At 37.4% G+C, this 21,699-nt stretch overlaps 2 protein-coding genes across 4 annotated transcripts; both read right to left on the bottom strand.

The window, feature by feature from the left end:
• Positions 1–5,168: 5,168 nt before the first annotated feature.
• On the bottom strand, positions 5,169–9,746 carry LOC139118507 (putative uncharacterized protein DDB_G0271982). 3 transcript variants are annotated; one of them, XM_070681825.1, is made up of 5 exons: positions 9,062–9,192; positions 8,760–8,826; positions 7,382–7,645; positions 6,943–7,120; positions 5,169–6,069 (listed from the first exon to the last, which is right to left on the bottom strand). In XM_070681825.1, the coding sequence occupies exons 1-5, from the start codon at positions 9,171–9,173 to the stop codon at positions 6,034–6,036; spliced, it is 657 nt and encodes a 218-aa protein (XP_070537926.1). In that variant the 5' UTR covers positions 9,174–9,192; the 3' UTR covers positions 5,169–6,033. The 3 variants fall into 3 exon arrangements, with proteins under 3 accessions (XP_070537926.1, XP_070537924.1, XP_070537925.1); XM_070681823.1 differs by lacking the exon at positions 8,760–8,826 and having other exon boundaries at positions 9,062–9,746; XM_070681824.1 differs by lacking the exons at positions 7,382–7,645; positions 8,760–8,826 and having other exon boundaries at positions 9,062–9,746.
• Positions 9,747–10,682: 936 nt separating this feature from the next.
• On the bottom strand, positions 10,683–11,699 carry LOC139118922 (uncharacterized). Its single transcript, XM_070682489.1, has one exon. It carries the CDS (start codon positions 11,697–11,699, stop codon positions 10,683–10,685), a length of 1,017 nt encoding a protein of 338 aa, XP_070538590.1.
• Positions 11,700–21,699: the final 10,000 nt, after the last annotated feature.

Genomic DNA, 21,699 nt, shown 5'->3' on the forward strand with positions numbered 1-21,699 from the left:
ATAATATTACTGTATCCTTGCTCAATGCCACTGACAATAGCATTATTATAACTTGGAATCTGCTGGTAACATTTGATGTTCTCGTCATACAAGTCAGAATCGAAGATGGAACCCGGCAAGATGATCAACTTTACACTTCTGATAATGTCACTACAACATTGTCGCTGATCGGTTTTCAGTCAGTTAAAGGGTTGAAGTCAGAATCAGAATAGAGATTAGTACAACTATCTACTATAGCACAGTATTTGAATTCTGGACATGCGCAGTGGGTGAATCTGGAACTGACTGCGGACCAAAAACTACTGAAAGACCCATTCGTTTTATGATTACTGTTAATAAAATCAAGAGAGATTTCACTCACACATTTGCTAAATTCAATTCGTAAGACGCTGCGGAAGTTCTTGAAAAAGACTACACATTTGGATAAAAAAATGTATTGCCAGGCATCTCAGGCAATATGGAATTTCGACATGAAAAGACCCGATATATCATAGGAATAAATTTGCCCGTTTTTATATAGTCTGTGATTTCAAGATATGTTCCAAGTATTACAGTTACTTTAAGTATTGCCTTTTAGCTATAGATTGGTATTTTCTGAATCGTTATCATTTCAATAACAACAATACCTTGTAAATAATTTTTAAATACACAAGTGAAAAAAACACATGTTGTTCTTGGTGCAACGGAGATGGTTTGACGAGACATAAGGGATGGACCATTAGACCTTGGGAGGGGGGTGGTCACAATGAAATTGTGAAATTTTTTTTTACTATTGTAAATTTCTGAATTTTTTTTCCAATTGAGATTAGCTGTGCAAATTTTTTTTTTCAGAGTAAATTTTCAGATTTATAATTTTTTTTTCGTTCGTCGCTGTCTGAAGATAAAGAGGGCAAACATGTGGTGCCAAGCACCACAAGCGGCCACGCAAGCGGTCACTGGGAAGAGGTCAGGAGAGGGGTGTCCCCCTGCTGCCGTTGGAGCTTTTGAAAAATAGAGATTAAAATGGTGTTATTTGGTGGCACTTGGGGAGTATTTTTGCGGGGGGTGGTCAGGAGGGGGTGTCCCCTGCTGCCGTTGGAGCTTTTGAAAAATAGAGATAAAAATGGTGTTATTTGGTGGCACTTTGGGAGCATTTTTTTCGGATTACACATCTTCCTCTGAAACATGGTCTTCTTGCTCCTCAGTAGCTTCGTATAGTTTTGAAAATTGACTATTTTGGTTTCCTGGCTTCCCTTTCTACTGCGTGGTGAAATGCCTACATTCACCCCACCAAACATCATGCATATCTCATGATTTACAATTGATTTTGACAAGCTGAGAAGCTAAAATAAGCTAAATAATATAGTGAAATTTGCATATTGTGTTTTTAGAGCAATTGTTGCCCTTTTTTGATCAAAACATCTATTTCTCTGTAGCACCATGTCCAAATTGATTGGATGTGTATAGATGTGTTGAAATTTCAATATTTGTCTTTTTGGGCAATTTATGCCATTCATGGTCAAAAAATCTGTATTCTCTGAAAGGGCTTGTCCAATTTCTTTGAAATTTGGTACACAAAAACGATTAACCATGCAGATTTATTCAGTATTTGCTATCGAGAAACTTTCAAAGTTCAACCCTTTTATGTGTTTTTGTGTTGGATTTGTTGGATAGATGGCATTCTACGTAGTGTATTGTTGAATGTTAAAACATGTGTTGCTGTTGTTATTTGAGGCTGTTTTTTGAGAAAAAAATTGAAAATGCCTTTTTAAAAGCAAAATAATACATAATGACTTGATATGTTGTTTTATCATTATTGACGTGTTTCTACTTGTTCACCCATTCTTGCATTCATCATTGCAATACAATGCTGTGAAAAAAATGAAACTGATGTGGCCTGCATCTGTTTACCTTGATCTTAAAAGGCAAATACAACTTTCTGTCTTGACAACCATACCATAGTTTCAATGTTTTACCTAGTGTACCTGCTTGGTTTGTACGCAGGAAACAAGTAGAAAACAGGCTCTATAATTTCATAATTTTCAAGTGATCAGAATACAAAAGTCCTGAAAAGATAAGATAATCACAACTTCCAGTATAAGGGATAAAGTCACTCTAAATGTATAAATTAAAATTAAAAATGTGCCGGGAGGATGTATTAAAAATACAGAAAGTTGCTTACTGTCGGTAAAATCTAAAAAAATTTTAAAGACTTTTGCAGATTTTTTTTTACGCCTTTGTCTTCTTATTTATTTTTTTTTTATTTTGCAAACTAGTAACTTTCTGCTCTGAAAGTTTTTTTTGTTTTTGACCACCCCCCTCCCAAGATCTAATGGTCCGTCCCTAAGTAGTAAGGGATACAGTATAGACCACTTTGGAAGTTAGGGGGTCTTTTTTCCATCACCTAGGAGACGTACTTTATTTCACATGCTAGGGGGTCCTAGTGTGACGGTAATCAGTTTGCGCATGCGTGAGGCTTATAACATTACGTCATTGCCTTAGCCTTTATGCAAATTTCTAAACAAGTCCCGCGCGCGCGGCCAGATTTGACAGATTTTGTCGTTCACTGCAGTTCCAAAATCTAGGTACATTGTAACAAAAAGTGTTTTCGTTTAGGGTTGACTTTTGGCAAACTTCGAGCCGAACAAGAAATGTAGGAATGTGGCACATATTAGGTTATTTGCTTCAGAAGTTGAAAAACTTGGGAAAGTAGCACACTACCTGCCCCTGACTTGATGAAGATAAATCCTATGGCTACCTTTGGAGCTTATTCACAGCAGGGTAGTGATGTACACCGTACGTACGGCAGTCACATTGGATACGAGCGAGTCTTCCCGACTTTGCTGCAAATAACAGGGAACAATTGACATTCTTCGCAGTCAGCATGGACGATAAGATGTCAAGGATAATGTGGTAAGTTCATTTGCTATATATTTCATTACTTTTTAATTTCTTCGATCTATGGGACCGTCTCAGATTGTCGCAGAAGTTCAAAAAGCGAAATTCATTCGTTTAGGGGGGAGGGGGTTTGACCTCCATTCAATTAGTGAACTTCACTTTCGCACTTTTATTTTGTGATCACAAGTTTTCATGTGTTTATTTTAAATTAAAGAAAAACTGCACACTCATGCCAACAAATTTGTAACTGTTTCATCTCGTTTCACGTTTGTGGCCCAAACACAATTTACCGATAGTAATATTGTATCCTAAACCTTTCATCTATCAAACTATACAAAGACAAAAAGTATCATTTTTTAAAATGTGCTGTCTACAAGCGTCTGCTCTAACCACTAGATGTCTTTATTGTAACTTGTTATGCACCTGGTCATAGTCGTTTTAATATGATTGAACATGCCTGGGCCCCCTTGTCAAAGTTTCTCGCTTATTTACCGCCCCTACCAAGTACAAATTGCGTGTTCACAAAAACAAAGAACAGCACAAGAGATGCAAAAAGGGAACTTTTATGCGGTAAAATGCCCTGTTAGTACTCAAATCTGATCGATTACTTTAATTGTAATGTGGCAAGGGGAATACGTCTTTAGTAGCTATAGCAAAATGCAACATTTTACTCTCAGACAGACATGAACACTTCGCACTTTTGAAGTTTCGTTTAGGGGGAGGGGGAGGGGGTTCTGATCTAAACGAAGGAATTTCGTTTCTTGAACTTCTGCGACAATCTGAGACGGTCCCTAATACATCATGTATTTTTTGTTCAGTGTTGATATGCAGTATCGACCCGACCTGGCTTCGTCTATCAAACAAGCGGGGGGGCACCGGGCATGTACATTCATGATTTCAACAGTTCTATTGATATATTATCATTCTGTAACATTCAATAAAGGAGTAGGTAGTATGAGAAATGTGAAATTTTGCCTTTAAAATGTAAACTAAAGGACGATGCTGTATTGTACCACACCGTCCAGTATACGCGGTGCTAGCGCAGGCCACTGGAGGCATACAATGCATCAGTGCATGTTGTCCGTGAACACATTACATTCAGCGACGAATATAAGTTAAAGGAAGAGGTTGAAAACAGTGTTTAATTTTATAATTTTTCAGGTTCATTGGATCAATCTATCAATTTTTAAAGAGACCTGACATATTCATTACGGTAGTCGATAGAATAACATCGTTTTGCAAGCGCTAGGAGTAACGCGAGTGATACCGTCCGTGTGACTAGACCGCGAGATAATAATACTGTTTGCGTTCGATCGTCCGGTACTCGCGTAAATCATGGAGTGAAAAATGTGATGATTTCATAAGTATGGTACTATGAGGTTATTACACTCAGTGACCAGTTTCCGTACGCTTTTCAGAAATACTTACTTTACTGTTGGTACGTTTCAAATCCAGTCATGGAACGTGTATGATAGGATAATATTTTTATTCTGGCATCTGTTACGATGATTTTTCAAACCTGGGACAAGGGTCAGGGGTCGTTAGGTCAAATTTGGTATCGCCCTCTTGTGGCCCATTTCCGGTACAGTTGTATCCATATACCGTACAAGAATTCAGAAGCACAGAAAAGGCAAATAAGTGCGTTCAATTGACATTTTTTCGAAAAATTGGACTTGCAGATTAACAGTCATACGAAGCGCGCATATTTTTGTTTAAATATATGTGTAAATGTAAAATATCTGCAATACTGATGAAACTTGGTCGTGCTGCTTTTGTTTCCACTCAAAGCCACTTAAGGGGAGCACCATTTGATTTGGAGGGGGTCTGGTGGCAAGGGGGTGACAATTTTTTTTTTCACACATAGCAGCAATTTTTTTTCAAGGTATGCTCACAACAAAATACGTTTTCTGCACAACTAAAGGTGATGCAAAATATTTAAATTTGTTCTCAAAATGAAGTGCACATGCATATTTCGCATGTATCACTATCAAAGCTTATTCATAGGCGGCAGTTCAAAATACTTATATTGGTTCTCAACGCTCATTTGTGGTAGTTCCAGCACTTCACATTAATGTTTATATTTTAACCTTCAGCTGTGGGAAATCGCAACATTTTTTTTTCAAATTGGGTCTTTTGCAGTAGTTATTCCTATGAGAAGCCAATATATGATTTTTCCCTAAATCCTCCAACCCCTCCCCCAGAAATCAAATTGTTCTCCCCTAAAGCTAAGACCAACAGATAACAGACAGACAGACACACACACACACACGAATAACAGAAATAAACATATGTTTATGTGTGATAAACAGTTTAATACATTATAAACATTTTGCATCCATGAATATATTATATAATAATATATCATACATTAAATAATTTTGTATCCATTGAACTCTGAAAACACATTGTTTTATCCATTTGACTTGTTAAAAAGTGATGTGCATATTATTAACCCTTTGAGCAATGTAATTGTCCTGCCAAAATTTTAGTGCAAAATTTTACCAATTTTCATAAATTTTTCTGTAATTTTTTGATAATTTTTGACCAACTGGACCTCACATTTCATTAGCTACAGTTTTTTCTAAAAATGTTTGCAAAAATTTGAGAAAAATTGACTGGGGTTTATTTTATAAAGGAGACAAAAATAGACTTTGGCGCTCAAAGGGTTAAGTGAATAAATGTATTTATGAAACTACTAACATTAATATAATTTTATTTTGTCATTAGGTATTGAGAAGATGCAACTCATTAATATAATTAACAATTTTACAAACAACAGGGTTACCATGCCTTCCACATAAATTACTTTGACTTATCAAGAACCTGTTTTGATAAATATAATTAAATTTATCTCATCAAGTTGAAGTTAAATATTTTATTTCTTTTTATTGTGTTTATACGTATTCATTTATGCTTCACATATTTCATACTTTTACATATCATTTTCTGAAATGGCCTTGGTTATAAATATGTATGCCAAAATGAGAACGTAAACACATTAGCACAATGATGTGTCTTCTTATGCTGCACATATATCATACTTTTACATATCATTTTCTGAAATGTCCATGGTTATAAATATGTATGCCGAAATGAGAACATGAACACATTAGCACAACGACTCCGATGATGCGTCTTCTTAGGCTTGTGTCATCCCTACCATTTGTAGATGGTTTGTTCATCAAGGAGTATCTGTCAGTGTGTAAGAAAATAAAGCAAAACATTATGAAATGATCAATTATCATTATTGAGAAAAAAAAATATCACTCATCCTTTAAACATGAAGTGTCACTTGTGTCAGTAAAGTCATGATTTTGTTTGCAGAAATTATTGACCTGACCTCAGATTGTGTTACAATTCTCTTTCCTTCTCTCTCACTCTCTTTCTCTGGATCTCTGTGTTTGTCTGTCTGTGTTTCTGTCTCTGTCAGTCTCTGCCTCTGTGTGTGTATATATATATATATATATATATATATATATATATATATATATATATATATATATATATATATTATTGTTATTATTTTAAAAAGACAAGCAGGATGATGTACACTTGAGTTAAAAGGGACACACTGGCTTATTTTGTACAGCATGGTTATTTTAATTTCTTGTGGAATATTATATGTATTGTACTGCTCATTGAAATGAGTACAGTGACTGGTGGCCACAGCTCAACTCACCCTGTACATGGTCACAATGCATGGTCGCTTCCACAGTTTAAGTTTTGGTATGTACCAAAAATTGTTTTATAGAAGAATTCATACATTATACCCATGCACAGGGTATGAGTTGAACTGTAACAAATGGTCAGTAAGCTATTTTAGTCATAACAATATAATAATATTTCAAAAGAAACTAAAATAAACAAAGTACTGTGTCCCTTTAACCTTTTCACCCCAAATTCTCTGTATACAGGTCCACATTTACCATTGATTACAATGGGTTTTGACCAAACCATGGTGGTGAAAGGGTTAATTATATAACATACTGCTCTGTTTCTGAACATTTAGCATTATTTCTTATGAAGGCATCTGCGTATACCGGTACATATATTGCATTTACACACCTTCATGACTGATTTCTCATTCATTGTTGAGATGCAAGTTGCCAGTGATGATAAAACTGGTGATGGATCTCCAGTTATGCAAAATGTGTAATCACATGGGATGACAGCTCCAGCACCTTTTTCATCAAAGGGGGATGGCCATGGTTTGAAACTCTGGCATGGTTCTGCTGTTGGCATACTAAGAAGCGAGGGAAAAAAAAATATGTATATGGGTGTGTATCAAAATTAAACAAAAGTGTGACTTAGAAATAGGTGGAACAGATGAAGTAAACATCGGATAGAGTTCTTGTTATCAAGGTTATGTTTCCTATTGCAATAGAACTATATATCAACTTTGTTCAGATATGGTTGTGTTAAAATCTATGCACAGAACATCATCATTTTTCATGAATCTTGTTAGTTTGCATTGTTGTTACTAATTATATTTTAAGAGTCATACCATGATATTTTTGTGCAGTTTTTGTTGTCGATGATATGTCGGAATGTCGAGCTCATCCCTAACGGAACTCGACCAACTGGTAGCCCAGCAATGGTGATTAATTGTTGTTGTTTTTTCTTGTTAGTTGTAATATGGTGATATTCTTCAGGAATAGATTTTGGTATGTGAACCAACATGGCATTATCATCAAATCTGTTTCCATATTCCTTTGTTACATTTAATAATATTTTTTTAACTGGTGGCTTTATCTGAAAAGCATGGTACCTATAAAAAAAAGGAAAATATGCACAAATAACTTTTCATGTTAAAGATGAGTTCATTAAAATTAATTGTCTCAGACAATGTAACTGTTCCTATTAAAATTTTAACAAGATAATTCAACAAGCAACCTAGTGGCTGATAGAGCTCCGCTGTAATCAATCTGATTAAAATCAGCTGTAGTGATGTGCTCGGTATTACTGCCGTCATCATTGTGATCATTCACTTGCATGTGTCCATGCTGTAGTGATGTGCTTGGTATTTTCGTGTGGTTCTTTACTTGTGCATGTCCTTGCCTCCACGTGCAAGTAAAGGACCACAACGATGAGGGCGAAAATATAGAGCAAATCACTACAGCTGATTTTAATCAGATTGCACTGTTATGTATTGCTCAAAAATTTAAAATCTGATTGTGTTTCAATAAAATCAGTAATACTGACACGTCTGTTTCTGTTTATTTTAGGATAACTGAACCAGCTAGGGCATCCCTATGCCTGGAAATGCCTGTATTATAATACAATGGTCAGCTCTTGTTTTAACTCTGCCATAAATATATGCAAGTAAAACTACAAGTACAATGTCGAGAAAATTGACGCATCCCTAGGAACATGTACACTAAATTATGAGGAAGCTGCTTTTGGTGAAAAAGCTAAAGAAATTGCCCAAAATTTTCAAATTAGAAGATTTAATCTCAATTTGAATAAACCTGACTTTGATCATCCTAGGAACCCACAGATCAAATTTCAAAGTAATCTGACCAAAAATATTTTTGACAAAAAAGGGAAAATTTATCCGAAAATTCAAATATGCAAATCAAGACATGATTTTGAACGAATCTAATTGTGGTCACCGTAAGTGAATTGCACATCAATATCGAACACAATTGACCAGCGGTTTCAGAGAAGAAGACAATATTGTTGACAGACAGACAGATAATGGAAAAGTGGCACAGATAAGTGGATCCACCTATCTGCACCACTGATAGTGAAGCTAAAAACATCACATTTTTCCAGTTACAAATATGTTTACAATTTTTTGTATTCATCAAATAAACTGATCAACTATGGGAATAACAACAAAGCCATTAAACCTAAATCTAATTGCAGAAATGAAAACCTACCCTTTTATAACTGATTTCTCCACAACTACATGGTGGTGGCAGTTTTGATGTGTTATAAACATCTTAACTGTAAGAAAAGAAAAAATTTATCAGGACCATTCAATAACTGAAATATACATTTTAATCACATTTTACATGTTAATTAGTATATCATATAGATTAATATTTATTAACATGCTTTTACATGCATATTACATTTTTAAAGGAAATGTATTTATACTATGGAGTTGATCAACAAAATATGTTACACAATTATATTCTGATTGTTAATGGCCAATACACTTGGGTTAAATATAACTTACCTGGCACATTCATGGCAAACAAATGGGACTTCAGCTTGAGACATTGCACTTGATACATCATGGGTAACTGGTACACACGTAACATGCATCCAGGCACCACAGCCACCAGCATTTTTCTCACATAAAACCCATGTAGACTGGTCTTCTGGAAAAGTTTCCTGTAGACACAGTTTGCATGTGTTGTCATCAACAGTCTCCTGCATCAGACGTCGCCTGGCTTTACTTTTGTTTTTGAGTTTGGCATTCCGGTTAGTCTCTCTAATATGCCTCTGTTGTGCTTTCAGTGCTCTCTTTTCTTGAATCCCTTTCTCTCTCTCTTCTCTTCTCTTTTTTTTCAGTAGTTTCTCTTCCTCTTTTTGTTTCTTCTTTTCTTCCCGTTTTCTCATTCTTTCTTGTTTTTCCATGAACTCCCTTGCCTTCTTCCTTTCACGTTCTTCCATTATCTTCATGGATACTGGACCAGTCAAGAAATTGGGCATATCACAGATCTTTCTCTTCTTTCTTCCCTTTATAGATTGATTTGGAAATCTTAAGATTTCTTTTAGAGCTGGTGATAATCTCTCTGATGGCAAATATGAAATATCAGTTGTACCACTCTTTGTCAATCTTTCAGCTTCTGTTGTCTGTGTTGTATTTGAGCTGTGCTGTGACGTTTCTCTCGTTGTAGACATCTGGTTGTATTTGAGCTGTGCTGTGACGTTTCTCCCGTTGTAGACATCTGTGTTGTATTTGAGCTGTGTTGTGACGTTTCTCCCGTTGTAGACATCTGTGTTGTATTTGAGCTGTGCTGTGACGTTTCTCCCGTTGTAGACATCTGTGTTGTATTTGAGCTGTGCTGTGACGTTTCTCCCGTTGTAGACATCTGTGTTGTATTTGAGCTGTGCTGTGACATTTCTCCCGTTGTAGACATCTGTGTTGTATTTGAGCTGTGCTGTGACGTTTCTCTCGTTGTAGACATCTGTGTTGTATTTGAGCTGTGCTGTGACGTTTCTCCCGTTGTAGACATCTGTGTTGTATGTGAGCTGTGCTGTGACGTTTCTCCCGTTGTAGACATCTGTGTTGTATTTGAGCTATGCTGTGACGTTTCTCCCGTTGTAGACATCTGTGTTGTATTTGTGCTGTGCTGTGATGTTTCCCCTGTGGTTGACATATGTGCATCTGTATCATTGAACAGATCAACACTTGGTGTTTTGTCAATGGCAGCCCTCAATTTTCGCCACACCTGAAATGTTGGACTTCCCACAAGATCATATTCTTCTTGGATCCTTTCTCTGTACCGTGCTTTCGTTGGTGTCGTAAGAACGCTTTCCATCATACTGAACAATGTTATGGCTGAGGAGGACTTTGAGGTACTCTGGTCGTTGGTTGGAGAGGCAGCAGCATCTTCCATCTCATTTCCTTGAAGATTGATAGATTCTTCATTTTGTGACATGGCTTTATTTTCTGTGTCACAAAACACCTCTCCTGGTAAAAGTGCATCATCTGGTATGACAGATCTATCGACTGGAAAGACTCAACTCTTCTTAAATGCCTTTATGATGTTATTGAGTGTGACACTATTCACCCATGCCGTTCTGAAAACTCTTGCAAATGTTTTCTTCGTCACCACCTGGTCTTGGTTTTATGTATTGAAGGCTCTCACAGCTACACCCCATGATTGCTTGAGTGGTCCAAAGAGACCGACATCACATGGCTGAATTAGATGAGAAGCATTTGGAAGCAGGCGATAGAAATGGATTTGATTGGCGACTGCGACCTTGAAGGTTTCATATGAGATATGCGATGTGTGGCTGTCGAGCAATAACACTACAGGACGAGCTGGAGGAAGATGCGGTATGAAGAGGTTGACAAACCACTCGTAGAATGCTTTCGTATCCATCCAACCAGACTCTGTGAAATAGCAGGCAGCCCCATCTACACTACCAGCCAATGGGGACCAAGACACTGGAGCTTGTTTGCCAGGAAATAACATGTATGGTGGAATACAACCACCAGCAGCATTTACACAGACAAGCACTGTGATCTGGCTCTTGTTGTTGCTGCATACATGTACATATGGAACTGGTATTTTGGATTGAACTGGACCCAGCACTTTGCTTGACTTTGGTGACAAAGAGAACCCAGATTCATCGCAGTTCCATATTTGCCATGGTTTATCCATTAGATCTTGATCAGATAAGAATATTTCAAAATCTCGGAACCACTGGTCGATATCTGATTTTGAAATGACTGCCCTCTTCATTGACAGGTTCCTGACAGATACCAATTTCACCTCAGGATTTCTTTTCTTGAACTGCCTGAGCCATTTTCGTTCAGGTCGGTTTGGTATTTTGTTGTGCTTCAACATACTTGGTCGGCCATCTCTATCCAATATTTCTTTCACAGTGTCCTGTAGTTGGGCTTGAGAAACGCCAAAACCTCTCTTTGCCATACCAACAATCCAAGACACAAGTGCTTCTTCTTCTCTTCTTGAAAGAATAGGTTGAGGGCCTCTGTTGCTACCTATTTGGACCTTTCCAGTTACATGGTCATGCAGTGTTGTTTTTTTTAAACCATACTTGCTAGCAGCAGCGCGAATAGTTAGCCCCAAGGAGACATCTGTCATTGCCATTCGATACCTGTCACTCTTTTCATCCATATCAATGCTAAACTACCAGTTATGCTTGATGTTCTGAAACAAAATCAATATCAGCTAAAGGTTGTCACTTCTTGAGCAGTGATTGATACTTATGACTACCTGAATTTTTTTTTGTTATAAAATTAAAATAACATTATATTTGCTTAAACCAATGTATATTTAACAAATACATGCTTGTTAATTTAATAATTTACAGATACAATAATAATGTCAGCAGACAACCCAATATACAAAAAGGAGTTGAATTTATTATAAAAATGTACATAAAATAATCTTAGATATTACTATTATTATTATTATTATTAATATTATTATTATTTATAATTTATACATGACAAATAAATATCTAAATTGATGATAAAAACACCCTGACATTCCCTAAAATTTGACGATATCTACCTACTTTCCGTAGTACCGTTCCACCTCGACTGCCCTACTATCAACACTACAAATATACGCTAAAAAAGAAAATACATTGTTCGAAATTAGAATAACAACACGCTCGTTAACGCAGTCACGTCATGGCTGCAAACTAGGACGCGTACGGTTATCTGGGCCACACCTAGTCGACGTTAAATACATTAATTTTTTTTAACGGCAAAAGTGTGAAACAAAGTTGCAGACGACAGATGTCAACAAAGATACGGCACGCGCGGAGGTAACTGCATTTGTTGCAAAAGTGACGCGTTTTTTTGCGAATGTCATCTCAAACATAGGATTGCGTACGCAAGTACCATTAATTCGGCGTGATTTCTAGAAGCGCTCGAAAAAAAGTTTGATTTTTTAGAAAAATACGGCACAACGATCTTACCTACCGGTATTGTACGATCAGTGTAGTTTCAGAGATTTACCCACAATGCAACTGGCGCGTGATATGACCCGGAAGTGGTGAAAATGTAAACATGTACGGAAACTGGTGACGTACGGAAGCTGGGCCACTGACTGTAATTTTGTTCTGCCTTGTTACATGCTATGTTGGAGAGCACCAGGCATTAGTCATGCTGTATGATCTACAGAACCAGAAAGTGCAACTTTAACGAGCTAGAACAAAATTAATATAAAACTCATTCAAAGTTACCACTATTGTCCCTCAAAAGGAATTAAAACCTTCAGATAATATTGGCAGCACAAAGCTTTGAGAAGGGTTGCATATGACAACATTGGTCAAAGGTCAGAAAGTCAATAGTTCATTGAAGGTCGGAAGGTCGAAGCTTCAACAATCAATGGTTGATACACTGAAGCTTCGAACAAGATCAGGAAATCAAAGCTGCAGTAAAGGGAGGGAGTTTGAAGATTTAACAAAGGTCAGAAAGAGAAAGCTTAAAAAGGGGTTGGTATATTGAAGCTTCGAAAAGGGTCAGGAGGTCAAAGATTCAACAAAGCTTGGCAGTAAAGCTTTCCCGAAGGTTGGTTCATCAAAGCTTCAACAAATAGGCAAACCTTGGCTGAAGGTTAAAATCTCAAATCTTCAAATAATCTTGGTACGCAAATTGGTTTTCGAAGCTTTGGCATGAAGCTTCATCTAAGCTTTGAACAAGCTTTGCTAAAGGTGTTGCACAATCGTGTGTGTTACCATCCACAGTTGCGAGTGGAGTGATACGTACCGGCTGAGTACGCGGCGGCCGGTACGTATCACTCCACTCGCAACTGTGTTACCATCCATGATCCACGATCTCACTAAATATAACACATACAGCGGCCCATGCTACAGTGTTGACAACGAACGATGCTATCAACTTACCTTTCTCTCTTTCGACAATCCCCCTCTGGCCAAATGACGAATTTTGATCATAAGTCGCTAAAAATTTACGCAAGTCTGCTCGATACGGTCCAAGAATCTACAGTCCGACATAGCTCTGCAGACTACAAGTACGTAAAGCGCGCACGATGCTGAAGTTAGACTCGTTTCGGATTCGGTTTCGGATTCGGTTTCGGATTCGAGTGACTGAAAGAAATTTTATATTTTCAACCGATTAAGTTATACTGTGGAACACTTTATTTTAACTTGGAATTTATTTTCATTACTTTCGCCGGACCTGTTTTTCTGCTACAATAAAATCCAATCAGACTAGACAAAGTGAAAATAAGACAGTGAAACAATGAAAATCTGTTTTCAGCTAAAATAAATTCCAGTGAAAATAAAATAGTCTTCAGTACTTTCGTATGAAAAGATAAATACTTGTCGTCAAGAACAAGTTTTTACTGGATTACCTACTGGCATATGTAGTATAATTTTAAAGCATAAATTGTCTGCATATGTTCACAATCAAATGGTAAGAAATTGAATTACGGAAAACTTTGAAGCACTTTAATTCGAAATTGAAAAGAAGTGTCAAGCAAGGACAACGACATTTACAACATCATTCATACTTTAATTTGTTTATATGTCACAATGTGTGTCACATGGTATAATGCTAATGTGCTGTATTACTTTGCTGTTTTGGTTGATGTTGTTCTGCATAGATTTCATTTTGAATGTACCATACCAAACCTGGACTAAACTATCAGTTAATATGTTGTATAATAAAGATTGCATTGAATGCATTTCTTTGTATTGTGCGAAGTACTGTTTGCTTGAATAGTCTAAACTGCATAATACCCATGGAGTTGTAACTTTTGACTAATTTTCCAGCAGTTTTGTCTGGTGTATTCATGCACTATAGTTTCTTGCTCTACTGCCTAAAGTTTTTTGTATTTTAAACTGTATAAATTATGATTATGTGCGAAACATTTATGTCATGAAATATATACTACATGTGCAGTAAGGTGATCTAGTTAAAATATCTCCTTGTGTATATCAGTAGTTATCATATTTTCGAAAAAATAATAACATAAGCTGGAAATATAAAACTATTCTCAGTTATTCGAATCCGAAACCGAATCCGAAACCGAATCCGAAACCGAATCCGAAACTGAGTCCAACTTCAGCATCGTAAAGCGCGCTGCCATCGGGCACCATTCGTCGTTGAGGGCGCAATTTATAAACGTCTGTACGGCGCTTATCTGACAAAACGTGCCTATCTGACAAAAATGACTAATTACTGCTTGTAGCCTTACTCATTTGTGGAAAGTAATCCCTCACACAATACTTCGTCTGTTAAAACACACGAATGAAATTTTAATTACAGAAGTCTAAAATCACAAACATCACAAAACAGCCATAAAATAGTTAAAAATACAGTAAATTTCATTGATTGCGTAAATCGCCGAGCACCTCAATTAATCATTGTGTATACATCGATCAACACATAGAGGCTGTCTTAAGGGGTAGAGGAGAGGGCACGAGGTCACATGAGGTCGTGCGCTCTCACGGTGGCGGGAGTATCAAAACCACCCACATCACAATGCGGCAATAGCAAGCAGAGTACTTTTATTTTTGTTTTTCATCACCTTCCTCGATCGCTAATTTTGCCATTAAAGTACATAAATTATATTCAATAAACATGCAAGTGTATAAGAAAAGCACCTACATGTTGCAATACGGAGTTATCTCCATGGGCTCGTCACGGTCCCTCCACAAAACGACAGTGGGCTCGTACAGTACTTTGTACAGTGAGCGAGCGCGAGCCCGGCCGATGGAAGAACAACCGCAATAAAAAAACTACATGTCAACAATTTGAGAGTAATTTACAGAAACAAAATCCTTCGTATAGAAGAATTCGTATGAACGTTAAATTTGCACACTCTGTGTACACGGCATCGTACGAAGCGACGACATGTACCGCGCGCATGAAGTGCGCTGGCTAAAGTGACTCCCCAGGGTATTGCAAAAAAGAGTTTTGTCAGATAAGCACGTTTTGTCAGATAAGCGCCGTACAAACGTCACGATCATGCACTTAGAAAGGCCAAGCAAGGTCACAGGGATTTCCTTGTATATTCAAGGGTATTACAGTATGCAAGAAAGCATCTTTATATGCCTTTGTCTCTAAACTTCAAAAAGGTATCACTTTGAGGTGTCACCTCGAAAAATTATTGAAAAGCGAGGTCACACAGTACTGAAGATTTCCCATAAATCATCATGATTTGTACACACGGAAACTCCTCAGTGAAATCTACTGTGTCTCCCATGTGTAGACTATGGAAGACCGGTCACGACATGCGACATGCGAGTTTTTTTTTAACTGCGACCTGGGAGTTCTTAAACTGCGACATGCGAGTTGCAAAACTAATTTGGCGTTTGCATACATGTCATTTCGTTCTCCTCCTAACGATGGATTACAGAGGTAGAGACGAGCTTATTTCTGCATACTTCTACAATGGATACACCCTGGGAGAAATAGCGGCCACGTTAGGACTCCGACATGTAGGGAAGACCGGTCACGACCTGCGACATACGACCTGCGTCTTTAAACTGTGATCTGCGACCTAACCCTAACCCTACCCTAACCCTAACCCCTAACGCTAACTAACCCTAAGTTATGCCATTACAATTTTTCCCTCCCTTGGCCTAACCTCCAGGGTTGAGAGCGAAGTAAGGCTTTTTACCAGAGAAAACCTAACCCCTAACCCTAACCCTAACCCCTACCCTAACCCTAACCCTAACCCCTAACCCTAACCCTAACCGCAGATCGCAGTTTTAAAAACTCGCATGTCGCATGTCGTGACCGGTCTTCCATAGTAGTCAAATTCACAGACTAGTGTTTACTAATAAACCGATCTCAAATATCCTCAGGTCTTCAAGGGTTTTCTTTGAATAAGATCCATTTAAGACTGAAAAAGTGTATAACACTGTCATAAGTGTGTCGAAAGTGCCATGTAAATTCAAACGTACGCGTTTAACAACGTTTTAGATTTCCTGCAAAACAAATCAAAACTAATCATGTGGCAGAATAATTAAAGATTACAACAACAAAATATTTGCTATATCATGTGTTGTGCATTCAAGTAGACGGCATCATGCTTGTTTCCTTTCACGATGTGTATGTGATAGAAATACTTCATTGGTTGTACTTTTCCGTTGGGTGCGCCATTTCACGAGTGTGGCACCCGCTTATTACTTAACCTGTTAAAACGTGTTGGCATGGAACGATATAAAACAAGCAAACGTACTTTCTCTCTGCTTTGATTGCTTTCTCGAACCCAAATATTCATTTAGTGCTAGTATTTATCTCTTGCATACACCGGATCGCCGACGGTATGAACTTCACTGTGCCATTGTGAAAAGCGATAAGAAAATCCGTATATAATCCGCTGATACGGACAGCGGATTAGCCAGTTGGCAATGTTTGCGGAGCAATTACAGTAATGTATACACAGATTGAGAGGAGATAAGGACTTGTAGGTAATATAGAAAGCAGTCAGACGGTTTGGAGTTGAACTCTTTATTTGAATATCACTGTCAAAATTAATAAAATCAAATAAAATTAACTGTTGCACAAAGAGAGCGCGCAGAATAGGAGGGCAGAATATTGGAGTGCAGATCGATAGCGCACTGATTGAAATGTGCTAGCGCAGATTGGGGCGCAGATTATCGATTTCTGATCTCTAACATACCTGAATATAATATCTATGCAGGATTTTTGTAGTATGGGCTTTGATAAGGTGATCTATGTATATCTACAACACTAGTGAGTACCTGCAAGTGCCTGTCTAAAATAACATTTATATAATATTTAACATTTTATTAGTACTCAACATACACAAAGTGGGAAAACTACATAACTGAACTGCGTCAGTAAATGCAATAAATGAAATAATGAACATACATGACTTTGCAAAATACCCTCCGAGTCCTAATGGAAGTGACTATTCGCACCGCAGCGGTGCTGATAAGGAATCTAAATTTCTTATTCGCACCGCAACGCTAAAACCCGATCAGAGAGAAGATTACATATACAACTAATGAAATTGTAGTTTTCAAACAAACAACGATATTTTTGGTGGCAACGTGAAGTTCGAGTGGCGCGATGAGTAAGCGGGATCTATAGACATTGCCGCAATAGCGATTTTCTGGTGCTACGTTCACTTCCGCGAGTACGGTAAAAAACCGGGTTTTTTTTCTCCCTGCCCCCTCTGTTTGTTCCTCTTTCTCTCGCTCACTTCCTTCTTTTTTTAACCTTCCCTCTTCCCTTCTTTCCCTCTGCGCTCAGACCCCAGCCCCACCCGCGGGCTGGCGCTACTCGCACTCAGCCAACACGACACAATAACTTCAAGTGCAATAAGCCGGCACACGGCCCGTTGGCTTACAAAATAATATTGCAGCTGCTCAATCTCTGTGAGAAAGCCTTTAAATTTCACATCGCCAAGACCTCACCTTTCCCTCAGGGTTTAGTCTGGAAATCATGAAAACGAAAGTATTAGAAAAAATTTTCGTCTCTACTTGCAGAGACGTCAACTGTACTACTGTGACATGTGATGCGATGCTGGCAGCGACGCTGACAAAAATCATTTTGGCCCCGGTTACTCTAGGTTATGGACTGGACTTATCGTACAAATGGTAAAAATTGTACAAATGCGCGTCCTATTACCCTTACAAGAAGTTTTACATCTCAATACGCACTATGGATCGGGTAAAGAGGGAACTTGGGGACCAGGATTAATAACGATTGCCAAGCTTTGGTACATCAAGGCTAGCCACACGCTGCGGTGCGAATAAGAAATTTAGATTCCTTATCCACGCCACTCCGCTGCGAATAATAAATTTCTTATCCACACCGCTGCGGTGGGAATAAGATCTTCCAACATCAGTATAGAGATATGCGTCAGCACAAGGTCCCTCCACAAAAAGCATTTTACCGTAGTAACACATTAAATGTCATCTGTCCACAAAAAGCATTGTGCCGTAGCCACACACACAACTTGTGTATCGTAGACGGCACCAAAACTGGTATTTGGAAAGTAAAAAGCGATCTTTTTTGTATCAGTTTCGTTAGAACAACACATGACATGTCACCTGTACAGTACCCAATAACTCTTCCACTGATTGACTCGAGACGGCCAAGTGTATACCTGGTCCATAGCAACTGGTTACTCCAAATTAAAGATAGAAGTCGATTGGATAAGTGGCAGCTGCATGATAGATCACGTGTCACAAACCCGGGAAACCATTGCGCAAGACCTTTGATGAAGGTAAGAATTGTTTGCACAACACTCTCAAATAGAATCTAAACTGACGCACTGTAAACGATAATATGGCATACTTGTAAGATCGAATGTGCTAGGATAAAACATTTTAGTAACCTACCAGCCTTTCGCAAAGCTTTAAAGTCATGGGATTTGAGAAAACGGCGATTTAGGTTTACCGGCAGTGCGTACGTACGATAGGCACCAAGCCAGTCTTATTGTAATGCACTGTTGAAATTTGCAAAATTATGTAATAATATGTAAATAACCATGAATCAATTCTTGTTGGTGTTACGATGAAGCTGCAAACGTAGCACCATAGTTTAACCCACGAAAACACGCAAATTTTGCCTGCTATGCGACCCTTTCAACAATGAATGTTTTCTTAGAAATCTGTGCCGGCCTCTGTGACAGCATTTTAGCAGGCCATGAGGAAATAAAATGAAACAAAATGATATTATTGAACAGAACGAAAATTGACCATGAGTCCGTATGTTACCACAAGGAAACAACTACAAACACACATACATACTCCAGAATTTCAATATATTTACTCCTAAGAGAAAGAAAGTACAGCATCTTTGCACAAGTTGAATGACTGGGTTACAGTGACGTCCAAACTTTTATTTTTTTTTCAATTTACAAATCAGTACGGGAGTTGGGCCATGAAGACGCAGCAGGATAAGTATGAAAATCTCCAAAAGGTATGTTGGTCTTTTAATCTTGAGTAAACAATAAACAATGATATTCATAAATCTAATTAATACTGTATTTTGTTTTTTTTTCAGGTATGTTTATTTTTAGGTGTGTTTACCAGAAGGCACGGGCTGTGAAGACAATGGTGAGTTAATCCAAAGGTATGTCAATCATTTTATATAAATTCAGATTTTTAATAATAATTGTTTCATTACATCTAATTAATGTTATATTATGTTCTTTTGTAGTTTGATTTTTTCCAGAGATGAAGAATTAGAAGAAACGGGCTGCGAAGTCAAGGACTGGTATTTTGGTGAGTTCCCCCAAAGGTATGTCAATCATTTAATATAAATTCAGATTTTTAATAATAATTGTTTGATCACATTTAATTAATGTTATATTATGTTCTTTTGTAGAATTGATTTTTTCCAGAGATGAAGAATTAGAAGAAACGGGCTGCGAAGACAAGGACTGGTATTATGGTGAGTTCCCCCGAAGGTATGTCAATCGTTTAATATAAATTCAGATTTTTAATAATAATTGTTTGATCACATCTAATTAATTTTATATTATGTTCTTTTGTAGGTTTGATTTTTTCCAGAGATGAAGAATTAGAAGAAACGGGCTGCGAAGACAAGGACTGGTATTATGGTGAGTTCCCCCAAAGGTATGTCAATCATTTAATATAAATTCAGATTTTTAATAATAATTGTTTGATCACATCTAATTAATGTTATATTATGTTTTCTTTTGTAGGTTTGATTTTTTCCAGAGATGAAAAATAAGAAGGAACGGGCTGCGAAGTCAAGGACTGGTATTTTGGTGAGTTCCCCCAAAGGTATGTCAATAATTTAACATAAATTCAGATTTTTAATAATAATTGTTTGATCACATCTAATTAATGGTATATTATGTTCTTTTGTAGGTTTGATTCTTTTCCAGAGATGAAGAAGAAGTTGTTACGGGCTGCGAATACAAGGACTGGTATTTTGGTGAGTTCCCCCAAAGGTATGTCAATCATTTAATATAAATTCAGATTTTTAATAATAATTTGTTCATCATATCTAATTAATGTTATATTATGTTCTTTTGTAGGTTTTGATTTGTTTTTTTGCGGGAATGAACTAGAAGACAAGAGGACGACGTGGGACCCCAAATAACTCTCGGATTTCGGACACCATGCAGTACTGCATGCCAAAATGCTCCAAATTAGAACTGCGCTATACATCTCCAAGAGAACGTGAAACTCTCTTCTCTTGGTTTGATGGGGCCTAACACCAACGTCACTGCATGCCAAATAGGTGTCGGGTATTTAAGCCTAAATTCATAATTGGCTAAGAGGCTGCTGGTTTTTTTGCCTGAGCGGCTGTGACTTAATAGTACACATCAGAGACCAGTCCTTAGACAGTCTCTTTGTGTACCTTTGGCAAATTCTCCAAAACACACCCGTGGTTTCATTCTTTGTGTACATTTGGCAAATTCTCCGAAAACACACCCGTGGTTTCACGTGTTTGCGCCAAAACAGGGTATTCCGGTAATGATCACTTGTGATCCACACTTGTGATCCATAGCGGTTCAACTCCGCTGATGCCCGGCAAAGACACTGTTGAACTACAATGATTTTGACTAAATCAAACTTCAAATTTGAAAACTTTAAAATTCTTAAAGCATGCCTAAATTTTGAATGTTTAGCTCAATATACCAAATACAAATTTGCTACCTTTGTGGAAATTGGAAAATGCTGCACGAATTCGACATAGAGATATCTCATAATAGTTGTGAAGTTTCCAGAGGAAAAATATGAAGACCAGAGGAAAGGTATTGTAAGTAATACTACACATAGGTTCTAATATTAAACATAAATTTCAGACAGATATTGGGGGAGGGAGTCAAGAGGTTCTTCTATAGAAAAGAGTCTGCATACTAGTGTCAAAACTGTTAATATTCTGTGCGATTAAATTCTAAGGAAAAGCAAAAAAAAATAAAAAAAAATTGTTTTCTTGGTGGCATTTAACATGGCAAAATGGATTTAAGAAGTCTATTAGAATTATGGCCATTTTGGTTTTGCAGGGTACCATTTCCGCAGACTTCCATAGTAAAACATGTTTACTTTGCAGACAAGCCAGATTCTCAATTCTGGGGAAGTAAAGGTATTATGTTCTTATACTGAAAAGACATATTTTCTTCGTCATCAATACAGGCTGTAAAGGGACTTGGGAGGACAGGAAATGAGCAAGAGACA

The sequence above is a fragment of the Ptychodera flava genome, chromosome 19 (genome assembly GCF_041260155.1).
Source record: "Ptychodera flava strain L36383 chromosome 19, AS_Pfla_20210202, whole genome shotgun sequence".
In the NCBI taxonomy this organism is placed as follows: Eukaryota; Metazoa; Hemichordata; class Enteropneusta; family Ptychoderidae; genus Ptychodera; species Ptychodera flava.